The sequence below is a fragment of the Manis javanica genome, chromosome Y (genome assembly GCF_040802235.1).
Source record: "Manis javanica isolate MJ-LG chromosome Y, MJ_LKY, whole genome shotgun sequence".
NCBI lineage: Eukaryota > Metazoa > Chordata > Mammalia > Pholidota > Manidae > Manis > Manis javanica.
Window position 1 is genome coordinate 2,134,259 of NC_133175.1, and position 13,021 is coordinate 2,147,279.

Genomic DNA, 13,021 nt, shown 5'->3' on the forward strand with positions numbered 1-13,021 from the left:
ATACAAATTACCTGTCAAGTCTATGTCATTTACTAAAACTTACCAAAACTTCCTGCCCATACAGGGTTTACATAAAGATTGACTTCTCGATGTTTTAGTTGTCAGAATACTATTTCATGAAATTTAGGTTCAGGTAAGAGACCAACATTGTTTGAAAAATTGAACTTAGAGTTTTAAACTTTCTTCCACACTTACAGGTGATGGTAAATTCTGCAGCAGTTGCAGCTTCCTGTGCCAGTAATGTTCCAGCTTCAGTCCTATCAAACTGTGCAGCAGCTAATCAAGCTGGAAATACCACTTCAGTTCCCTCAGAGAATGTTATGCAGCCTCTATTTGTATCTCCACCTACACAAGGCAGGCCAGGTAGGTTGTCAGTGGTTGCTACTTTGGAAACCTCTTTTGCTATTCATGAACATGCACATACAACAATTCCACTGATTCGATAGGATTACTTTAATATCTAGTATTAAATTTAAGCTAGTTAATAAAGTATGTTCTATAGTTGAGGAATCCATGATATTTAAGAGGCAGAGTTTCAGTTTTTTTCTTGCAGATTTGGCTTTGATATGATTTTGTAGCTATTTTGCTACTCCATTGAGAGTTTAGAGGACTTCACAAGTTTCTTAGACTTTGAGTCAAGTTTTATTGTACAGGAATTAGAGATGTTTCACCCTTCACAGATAATTCCTAAAAAGTTTTCTATAAAATACTTGCCATATAATGAATCATTTTCCCATGAATGTTGTAATAAAGAATTATGGGTTCCAGAATTTAAGAAATCTAGGCTTGAATCTTGGTTTAACAACTTAGTAGCTATGTAATTTTGGGTAGGTTTTTGAACCTTTCTGATCTGTGAATTTGGGCATACTGATAGTAACAACTTACAAATGTAGAATTCCAGTGAGTCAATTAATTGAAAGTTCTCAGAATTCTGGAAAGGTGATGTCAACAGCATAGGTTTTCAATCTGAGTCCCCAAATAAAAATGGAAATAGCAAAACCAAACCATGGACAATACTTACAACAAAACTAGGTGACCAAGGCATCACCCTGAAGCCCCCCAGATTTAAGCAGGTCGGGACAAACCACCAGTCACCAGACTTGCATGCTATCAGGTCTGTGTGGGTGCAAGAAAACAGAAGCACTGGGGCTGTTGTCTGATGGACCTGAGAACAGAAGAACTACAAAAGAGCTAATAATTCATGGGAAAGTGAGGTAGCCAGTTTGGAAGGAGCAGCTAAGACTGGGAAGGGATTTGACCTCTCCAATACTGGGTGAGTGCTTTGGGTACATGGTAATGGAATTGAAGGGCTTGGAACAGTTTAGCCCCTAAGAACACTCAAAACTGACATGCCAAGGAGAAACTGCTGAGAGTGCAATCAAAATTGATCAGTATAGTAAAAAGAGCAGGTCCTGAGTAAAGTTGAGAACAGAGTCAAGCATCCTAGAAAGCATTCATGGTTTTTAATACTGCACAAGAAAATAAAGTCCTATGAAGTTAGAAAAGCTTTCCTGTACTCATTCTAAAGTTCATGAAAAATAATTTCACTTAAAAATGAATGGAAGAAAAGTGCAAAATAAAATTCTGTACAAAGATATTTTGAGGGTAAAGAAAGAATAATATCCTTAAAGGCATGAGGGATGTCAGAAATATGCTTACTTAATTAACTATTTTAGAATGAGCTAAAGACATTAATAAAATGGTATAAAAATAGCAAATGAGTTAGAAAAATTCGTATGTGGCAGACCTCAGGAAAGCATTAGAAATGGAAGAAAGTAATTTCAGTAATGAAGGCAAAACTATAACAAACATGACCAAAAAATATACAACAGATAATGCTTTAAGAGAAAGATGTAAGAAAGAAGGGAAATCTAAAATGAAGAAAAGGAAGATTAAAAAAATCACAAGTGATGTATTAAAGTTAGGCAGAGAGACTAAGCACTGTAGAAGTCCTCCCTGAAGAGGAAAACCAAAGTAAGGAGAAAGAACAAATGATAACACCCGTAATTCAGAAAACTTTTATGAAATTGAAAAAGCTTTAAAACTGTATACTGAAATAGCACTCTGCATACCTGAGAATATTGACCTGGAGCAAGCAACACCAGAACATTCTAGCGTCTGGACTTTAAAGAAAAAGTCCTTTTGTAATCTAGATGAAAGAGCCTATGGGACATAAAAAAAAATGAAATGCAATTCATCAAACTTGATAGTTTCTGCCAGAAGAAAATGGAGGAACATTTGAGATAATAAATAAGAATGTAAACCAAAGATTTTATATCTAATTAAACTGAATATCAGGCCTAAAGGCAGATATAAGAATTGAGAGAATGTTCGTTGCATGAGCCCTTCCTGAAGAACCTACTAAAGCCATGCCATCAAGCAGGGTAATCACTAGCCACATGTGACAATTTAAATTTCAGTTAATTATAGTTGAATAAGCTTTCAGTTGCTCAGTCACCAACCACATGTCAACTGCTCAGAGTCACATGGAGATAGAGGCACGTATATTGGACAGCCCAGAAGTGCTATTCCTGCCATCACAGAGAGTTGCATTGAATGGACATCAGTGTACTAGAGAATGAGCTTTGACTTTAAGACTACTAAAACAATTAGAAACATCAGCATAAGATCTGATGGTATTAAATACATAATTACTGGAAGAATTGAGACAAACAGGTTAGAGGTTGAGAATTTACTGTTTAATAGCAACAGCCGTATACTTAGACATTGTAGATACAGCATAGGTATTTTTAAAAATGGTAAGAGTTGAGAGACCATGTGCTAAGCATTTTTTAATGCTTTCAGGAATCCTATCAAGTTCACTCAGATTGTTGTTTCAGAACGAATGTTGGCTAAAACAAGAGTGAGTGTGGAATATTCTGATTTTATCCCCTCGTGTCCTAGCAAACCAGGAGTCTCAATATGGAAGAAAGGTAATACAGATGTGATAAAGAGGCTGAGTAAAAGCTTCTGTGGTCCTTTGAAGGTATCAATATAAACTTAAGGTGTTTTATCTTTAAATATATGTGTATTTTTTGTAGCTTTGTCCACAGAAAAGGCCTAGAAATGATGAATAACCTTAGCACTCAATCTGTAGTCTTGAAATACTATTCCTCACTTAGAAAAAAGGTGGGGGTTTTGTGGAGAAATGGCTGCAAGAAATGTTCAAGATGAGCCTGGATCATTCTGTCATGGCAGATAGCTAGGAAGAGTTACTGGACTCATGTCAAAACGACTTAGGAGCTGTCTTGAACAGGTTCCCACTGGCCAAAAATGGAATAATTTAAGCCTCAGCAATGATAATTACAGTAGATTAGAACAAATAAAATGTGTTAAATTTTAAAGTTCTTAATGTTTTTAAATTGATTACCTTAAGAGGATGATAGGAAACCAGTTCATTTTCTTGAACACTGCAAAATTAAGTGAAAGAAGCATTTATCCTGCTTGCCTTGTATGAACTGAACCAATGTGTAACCAAATAGTAGTTGAGGGCAAATGTTTTTGTGTGTATGTGTGTGTGTGTATAGTTAGAATACTAATATACATATATACACACACACACACACACACATATATAATCACTGAATAAAAGGGGCAGAACATAATCATTTTGCAGTCCTTACTGAATGGATGGGTATTAAGCAGAAATAGCTGCTGAGATTGCAGAGGCAGTCACGTATTACTTACAGAAGCACCAAGGGAATTAATCCTGAGTCTGATCCAGCCTCCTGGATCCAACTGCCCAATTGCAGGAAATGTGGAAGAACATGTTGAAATGCACCAAGGGTATGTGATCAGCAAAATCCAGACTGGGAAATTTAACAGGCCCAGATTCTTCAAAAAAAAAACTGAAAGGAAATGACAGAGGTGGAGTATGGACCAACAGACTTAAAAGAGATTCAAGACGTGGACTTAAAAAAACTATCTAGGGATACATATTTGAATAACAAAACCCCTAAGACCATAAGGAAATGATATTATGAAAGGATAACAGTTAATTATGGTGGGAAAGGGAGGGTTATGATTGAGCTGGGGCACATGGAATTTTTCTTGAATGGCTGGCAAAGTTTTACTTGATCTTCATTGTGTCCACTTTAAAATAATTCATTTGATGTGTTTTCTTTATGTATAACTTAAAAATTAACTGGTTAGCACAGTGCCTAGAACAGAACCATGCAGTATATGTTAATTACTATAGAAACTTTTCACTGCAGATGTTAAAGTAGACCCTGATTTACTACTTTGTGCTAATTGTAAGGAAAACCCGCTCTGTTTTTAGCAGATGCATGAGCTTGAAAGAAAATGAAGTAACAGCTGAATTAAACATTGTAATGCCTCACTTACAGTCACAGAACGCTTACTCTTTAAATGCCAAATTGTGTTCTATGTAGATATTTCTAAAAATTTATACTGCCTTCATTTATTTTACTTTTTGTTTTTTGTGTCACTTAGGAACCTCAATTGTAAGTCTACTAGTTCATGGCTGCTTTTTAGTTATTCTTTATCATTCCCGTCAGTCCTCTAGATGAAACAAATCATATTTCGCATTGTGTTATGTGTTTCTCTGGTACCCCATTCCATCCTGTTTTAAGCCACTTCTTACCTACTAGATGCTATGATTGCCTTTTAACATTAGTCTCCTCATAAGCATTAAATCCTGTCAACTGAGTTGTGGTAACTTCGAAGGTGCTTGTCAGAGCTGCGACTAGTGACTCATTTGCCTTGGATGCAAGATTTAAGGAAGTGCCAAAAACCCACAATAATCAAGATAGTACTTTAATGCAGTATTTAAAAAATAAAGGTTAATGCAGAACATATCCATGATAAAGTATTGAAACTTTAAATATAAAATCTGTGTGTCAGGCTTAGGGTGAGTTGAATGAGACATTCATTCTTGGGGTTCATGCAGGTGCAGGCTTGGATCCTGTCTTAATTTAGAATTTTTATATTTTACTTACCATGGGTTATTTTGAGTGTTAACTTGGTGGCCCCTTCAGTTTTTCACCTCGCTACACCTAGGTCCAGGCCTGATCTGTAAGAAGCCAAATCTTACTATGCATATTCATATTCTCCCCAGAAATGTCCTGAAGCAGACTGCACCTACAGAGACAAGGGGGAAAGCATTTTTAGTACATTACATTGGTTTCCATTAATACTTTAGAAAAGTTCCCTTGTCCTGGAGTTACCTCTTGAATTATATACCCTTTAAGCCTATAGAGCCCTATTAAAACTGTGAATGAGAATTCTCATGGATCTCTAGAGAGTAGCTAGAAATTATAAAAGCTTTTTCTTAGGGGGTTTATTACATTATGTATTTACAAGTAAGGTGAGTTCAGATAAAGTTAACCTCCGTATCTCTTCTGCCCTTGATCCTCTCAAGCCCATGAGAACTTACTTAGCTACCTCTGTGTCTAATACTTGGTTTTTATTTAGTGATCATCACCACATTCTGTCTTCAGCTGAGTGAATTTCCTCCGTTTGCTTTTTTAAAATGGTGTGATTTGAGTGCTAGTTTAAGAGGAATAAGAGTAAACAAATTCATGAGGTCTTCAAAGCATTTGGAGATGTTCTAAAAATTAGATTCCTTTTCTAAAACTGTACAAGTGGATATTTCTTTATGCAAAACAAAACTCCAAGACAGGAGCAAGTTTTTCAAGTTTAACTTAGAAACAATAAAATTTGTCTTTTGGTGCCCAGTTAAGTTTTGACAGTGCATAGAGTTGTATAACACCACAACCAAAAAAGAGGTTTCATCACCCCTAAAGAGCTGTTCATCAAGTTTTATATTGCCCTAAGACACAGATTTCCTATTACTATTAGCCTGTAACCGTATAAAGAGTATAGATAAGTGTGTTATTAATATTTATGTCAGTGAATGAAAACAGTGTGGTTTACTTCTAATACATGGCCTTATTCCTCATTGTATTACTAGGATAACAAATACAGCTTGTGTGGACTGTTAGTTGAACTAAGTGTTCTAAAACTGAATTTAAACCTTTATTGAGGAACAAGACTAAATTTTCTATACTTTTCAGGATTAAAATTAAAGTGCAGGTAACAATGATAAAATTTAGTACTTGACTTTCTAAGTCAGCTAAAATGATTCAGTTAAACTTGAAAGGTTCTGTCACTCCCCTTTTGTCAAAAATGTAACACATTTTCTGGCATACTGTGTATATATAGGGATATTTTTACTAGGTTGGAACTGAATTATTTCCTTTATCATCATAGAGAAATGTATTCATATTTGAACATATTTGTATTTTAATTGTCAAAAACTGACTCCTATATGAATATTGTTCTTAAAATGTAGTAAAAGGTGTAGAAAGTTAAAGGGATAAGGTATTTCAGCTAGCCTGTTTTAGATTCTGTACATGCTTAGAAATGGAAATATCATGATTTAGAGTTCCTTATGTTACTCCAGTGCTACAACTAGAAACCTTCAAGGATTACTTTATCTGTAATCTGTGCAATTTAGTCTCTCTTACTAGCTAGCTTCTTAATGATCTAAGAGTGGCAGATGTCTGAAAACATCCTTAATTTTATATAAAGCTAAGTAAAAATTTTGCTTTAATGGTATTTTATTTATGTACCTGTTAGCTAATATTTAAAGTCTTTGGTAGTGAAAGTTCTTTGGTTTCAGTTTTTTTTTCTCTTAATTTCAAGTAATTTACATAACTAAAACTAATCTGTAATAAATCCTAGTTTTTAACTGGCTTGTCTAAGAGAATATGGGCAACTTACCTCCCAAGTTTTTGATTTTAAGTCAAAACATAAGAATTAGAGTTGTTTGACCATATTGGGGGTGGAAGAGTAGTAGACAGTGAGCTATTGCTTGTAAGTTGTGCATTGCTACTTTTTGTTTCTTTTTTAGTGATCACCTCACCATCCTGCCCATACCTCTCTGCTCCTATTCCTGCTGCCTATCTACCACCACCACCTGTTTCTCCTCTTCCTCCTACTTTTCTTCCCCCTCCTCCTCCTTTTCCTCCTCATCCTTCATATCCTTCTTATCTTTCCTATTCTCTTTATCCTCTTGAGGTGGGAGAGGCTTCAGATTTACCACCTCCACCTCCACCTTATTCCTGTGATCCAAGTGGCAATGATCTGCCTCAAGGTAAGTAGATTTTGAGACTTGGGTGAGGGTTATTCAGGTCTGAGATGTTTGTCCCTGAAGAAGATTCTCAACTGAGTATCTTTGATTTCTCAACTGTTTTTCTTGAAAAGCAGGAGTCGATAACAAATTTTCTTCATTTCTTAAGTTCCTACCATAAGTGTATGAAATTGTTGTATTCTTTAGGATTTAGGATTACATACCTAGATGTAATTCCAACTTAATTTAAAAGATTTGGAGAATGTTTTTGTTTGGAGGAATTGGGGGTCTGATTTGTCTTGATTTCAGCCATGTGTTGTTTCCTCCATCAAAGTAAAGAGCAGTTTCCCATAGGAAATTCTTTTACACCTCTGTTTGGCAGTGTTTCTCAAAAGAGAATTGTAGTTGAAAATTGTAGCTTATTTATACTTTCCTTACTGTAACGTTATCTTGATTTTTTTAGCTGCTTCTCTGTTCTGTGTTTTTTTCTCCCTAGCCCCTATGGTTGTTACCAAGATCATCTTCAGCTCCATTCTTTTCTTTTTCTTTACCTTAAAACTTCATTATCACCTTTTTATAGATGGTTCCTAAATCTGTCTAGCCCTGCCCTCTGAATTTTCAGGTACTTGTGTCTAGCCCCTTGCTACATTTGGCTTTCTTACTTTCAAACTCAGTCTGTCTATAATGAAATTCATTGTTATCTCCCTTTTTTCTTCTCTCCAGGCCATGTAAAACGTTGACTCTTCTTGGTTTCCTGTTTTGTTAATAATGTGTCATTTCCACCAATTTACCCAGTATCTAAACCCTTACTCCTTCCTTTCACTTACCTACCCCTGCCCAGGATCTACTCAGTTGGCACATAATGCTAATTATACATATTCCAGCATTTTATGAAAATGTTCAAACATACATGAAAGTTGAATTTTAAAATAAACATTGATATATCCACTACCAAGATTTTATCATTAACATTTAACTCTACTTCATGTATCCATCTTTCCCTTCAATCCGTCTTATTTTTGGTGCATTTCAAAGTAAATTGTAGACTTCAATGTGCTATTGCATAAAAACTTAAGCATACATATCTTTAACTAGAGTTTGATATTTATTTTTTCTTCTGATGTAAAGTTTACATATAATGAAATGCACAGATCTTAAATGTACACTTGCTGAGTTTTGACAAATAGATACTTGCACCTCTGTAACCTAAATCCTGGTCAAGATAGAAAATACTACCATTATCCTACAAAGTTCCCTCATGCCCCTTTCTAGTCATTCCCCACCCCTAGCTCCACTTCATTTAAGAGGCAGTCACCGTTCTTTTTTTTCTGCCAGTTTTACCTGTTTTAGAACTTCATGTAAATATAATCATACAGTATGTGCCCTTTGTGGAAGGCTTCTTAAACTCAGCATTATGCTTTTAAGGTTTTTCCATGTTGCTGCATATGTACCAGTGGTTGACCATTGCTTACCAGTATAATTTAATTGTATGGATATTCCACAGGTTGTCCATTCTATTAATGGACATCTGGGCTATTTCCAGTTTGGCGCTTTTATGCATAAACCTTCCATGAGCATTCTCATAAAAGTCTTTGTGAGCATGTTTTCATTTCCTTTGGGTCAATACCTAGGAGTGGAATTGATGGGGCATAGATAGGTGTTTGTTTAGTTTTGTGTAAAATAGTGGAACCTTATCTCCTCCTACTTTCTTTTTTCCCCAAACTTGAACATTAGCACCTACTTTACAAGAACACCTACTTTATTCGGCTGAATAATCCATTATGTAGATATGCTGCATTTTTATCTATTGGTTTATTGACATTTGGGTTTCCACTTTTTTGCTATTGATATAATAATACTGCTCATGATATTTTTTTGAAGAATCATAGTTATACCATCTTATGAAGGTTCCACATGAACAACATTGTGGTTTCAACATTCACCTGTATTATCAAGTCCACACCAACCCCCACCATTACAGTCACTGTCTGTCAGTGTAGTAAGATGCTGTAGAGTCATTGCTTGTCTTTTCCATGCAGTATTGCCTTCCCCATGACCTACCTATACTGTGACTGTGAATTATAGTGCCCCTTAATTCCCTTCTCCCTGTCCACCCACTCTCCACAACCCCTCCCTTTTGGTAACCCCTAGTCCTTTATGAGAGTCTGTGAGTCTGCTGCTGTTTTGTTCCTTCAGTTTTGCTTTGTTGTTAGATTCCACAAATGAGGGAGATCATTTGGTCCTTGTCTTTCTCTGCCTGGCTTATTTCACTGAGCATAATACTCTACAGCTCCATCCATGTTGTTGCAAATGGTAGGATTCCTTTTCTCCTTATGGCTGAAAGATGTTCCGTTGTGTATATGCCACATCTTCTTTATCCATTCATCTACTGATGGACACTTAGCTTGTTTCCGTATCTTGGCTATTGTAAATAGTGCTGCGATAAACATAGGGATGCATATGTCTTTTTGAAGCAGGGATCTTGTTTTCTTCGGGTAAATTCCTGGGGTGGAATTACTGGGTTCAGTGGTATTTCTATTTTTAGTGTTTTGAGGAACCCTCCATATTGCTTTCCACAATGGTTGAACTAGTTTATGTTCCCACCAGCAGTGTAGGAGGACTCCCCTTTCTCCTCATCCTCACCAGCGTTTGTTGTTTCTTGTCTTTTGGATGTTGACTATCCTAACTGGTGAGGTGATACCTCATTGTGGTTTTAATTTGCATTGCCCTGATAATTACCTATGTGGGTCACCTTTTTGTGTGCCTGTTGGCCATCTGAACTTCATCTTTGGAGAAGTGTCTATTCAGATCCTCTGCCTATTTTTTAATCGGGATATTTATTATTTGGGTGTTGAGGCATGCTAGCTCTTCATATATTTTGGATGTTAACCCCTTGTCAGATAAATCATTTACAAATATATTCTCCCACGCTGTAGAATGCCCTTTTGTTCTTCTGATAGTGTCCTTTGCCATACAGAAGCTTTTTAGTTTGATGTAGTCCCGCTTGTTCATTTTTTATTTTGTTGCTGCTGAGGATATTTGTATACAAGTTCTGGGTGACTATATATATATATATATATATATATATGCTGAGGAGTAGAATTTCATGCCATTTGTGAATTTCCTGCTATTATCTTTTCATATTTTTTAGCTAGAGCATTAGGCTTTATACTATACTCCCACAAAATAGTCAAAATACAAGCTGATTCTTCAAAGTGGTGTTGTGTATGATTTTACTTAGAGTTTTCATCTTAAGAAAGTTGTTTTCTGAGAGTTCATTTGTTATTGGAAGATGTTACCTTATTTATGAGAATGTGTATGTATCCCAGGTCAGTCAGTGAAGATAAATACAGAGAGAGAATGGGAATGCTATGACTGTTTCCCCTCCTACCATACATCTAGTTTTTGTTCACTTGTGAAATGTTTTAGGTTCTGTGTCTGGAAAAATTTTATCACCTTAGGGTATAACTTCTTTTGAGTTACCTTCTTAATTGCCTCCTCTTTTTGGAGTTCTAGGGGTTGTAAATTGGTCATGTTAAATAAAAGCAGCATGAATTGTTTCATACACTTGTCTCAATAGGCATCACTAATCTTAGCATTGGTAGAGCATTCATTTGTACAGTGTGGAGCTCCACTAATAGAGGACCAATATGATTGCTTATGTAGTAGATTTGTATTAAAGTAAAATTTTATCTTGAGACAAGCAAGAAAATACCTCTACTGGATTTTTTCTAAATACTAGCCAAAGTGGCATTCCTGTAATGTCTGCCTAATATTAAGAATAGAAATAAAATACGTATTTGGTAAATTAAACTTTGGATCAGAAAATGGTCTCTATAGTGATAGGTAAGTAGTCATTTACATTTACTAAGGGAGAATTGAGGGTGATGTTAATGTGGTGATAAGGTATGTATCTACCTTAATACTCAAAGGAAAGCTTCTAAGTGTTCTAATTGCTTATGTCATGTAATCACTAAAATTAAAATTTTTCATTTTAGATATGAGAGTTCTGCAGTACTATTTCAATCTGGGATTGCAGGTAAGAGTCATGTTAAAATTGCTTTGATAAAGTCAATATTAAAAATGAAGCTGTTTTGATAATCAGACTCTTGAACTTTAATAGCCAAGAATACTGCCAGGGGCCTAAAAGTTTTATTCCTGTCTTTAATAATGTATCTCTGAATAATGTATGCAGGTCAGTTTTCTACTTTAGCCTCATAGTGCTTCAGTTTCTCTTAAAAATAGTTGTTAAGTTATGGTGAGTAGGGGCTCTAAGCACCCCAGCTTTGGCATATATTGGCCTCCACATTTAATATATGCCAATCCTTCATTATGTTGTTCTGTCTCAAAATAATAAATGGATTATTTATCCATACTTAAAACATTTTTATGACCATTTCTGCATTTCAGTGGAAAAGTAATCAGTCTAATTCAAAGACATTTAAAGAGCTCTGTTATTTTTAAAGTGTTCATGTACATAGGTAATGTCAAACACTGATTTCACTGCCCTGAATTGTTGAAGGGGGGGTTCCTGACAGATATGTTAATGTCACTGACAGGTGTTTCTGATTTCAGGAGATACCTCTTTTATCATTTCAGCCATCATTTTCTCCCTGAAATATATTTGACTTCTGATACAACAAGATGGCATATTTCCTGAAAAGGAATAATACATCTTAAGGTCTGGTGAATGATCCAGTCTCCTGGATAATGTTCAGAATAGTTCGTATTCCCAAACATGGATTCCTCTAAAACCTTGGACATACCATTTCCAGAAAACTATATTCTCCAACTGTCACACATTTTTAAATTGAGTAGTAGAGGGTGTTTTGTTCTTCAAGACTATATTTCTTAAATGTAGTTTCAAGAATTGAAAAATAAACTATTTTCCCCTTCAGTTATGTTAGTTTATTATAGTCACATATGGAAATGTAACTCATTCCACACGGTGTGGCATTTAAAATATTCTGCATTTCACATAATCGGTATGCAAATAAATGCAGAATAGATATTTTAAAGATTTTTCATATTAAAGGTAATAGCATTCATTGTCATAAATCTCAAAAATGCTAAAACAGCCAAATTATAACTTCTGTACACTGATGTTTCCTTACAGCTTATATACTTACTTTAAAAAATACGCGCTGCTATATAATCTTATAAATTTTTAAGTTAACAATGTGAGCACTTTTTTTCTATTACAGCATTTTAATATTGCGTCTATTTGAATTCATCATTGTGTTTCCTGTTGTCAAAGAGTTGTGTTGTTTGTTGTTTTTTTGCTTTTAAAAATGATGCTATAAAAGACATCTTTGTATACAGGTCATTGTGTGTATTTCTAATTAGGATGCTTTCTTAAAAGAATTTCTAGGGCCAACTATGAGATTGGGATGCTGGAAAATATCCTAAAAGTTATAATATAATAGAGAACAGATTTAATAAATGTCATCTCTTTTAGGTCAGAAAGTCATTGCTACCCCACCTAAAAATAATGGCCCAACCTTTTTTTAAGTGAGTAGCCATACTATTTTACCAAGAGATAACAGTAAGCATGTGTGTTTTCCCTCTCTTATCTAAAAGTGCTATCACCACAACTACTGGTGCTCCTTGGTCTATGTGCCATATATGCACCAGCAGCAGCAGCTTCATGTACAGAATTACCCAGGCTATACTGAGACACCTTCTCTGGCAGACCAAACCAGTTCTCAGTTGTACAGTGAGGTGGAGAGTCAAGATGGCACACAGGCAGAAGCATCAGCAAGTGGTGAGTATATAGTAAGATTGCCTGCAAGAAAGACGATTAGATTTTATTGTAAATAATAGTCTTCAGGTATTTCATTAGGTCTATATACTAGAGCAGTGTTTCTCAAAGCATGCTATGTGTGTCCTTTAGGGTCTGTGAGATCCTTTTAAGGGATCCATGAGGCC

General features: G+C 35.4%; 1 protein-coding gene across 1 annotated transcript in view; it reads left to right on the top strand.

The window, feature by feature from the left end:
- LOC140847565 (UDP-N-acetylglucosamine transferase subunit ALG13-like) overlaps positions 1-13,021 on the top strand; it is a 40,029-nt gene that overhangs the window by 23,397 nt on the left and 3,611 nt on the right. The window contains exons 19-22 of the mRNA XM_073228269.1: positions 198-363; positions 6,875-7,117; positions 11,092-11,132; positions 12,674-12,857. Of these exons, the coding sequence (XP_073084370.1) occupies positions 198-363; positions 6,875-7,117; positions 11,092-11,132; positions 12,674-12,857 (634 nt within the window). The remainder of the gene's footprint in view (positions 1-197; positions 364-6,874; positions 7,118-11,091; positions 11,133-12,673; positions 12,858-13,021) is intronic.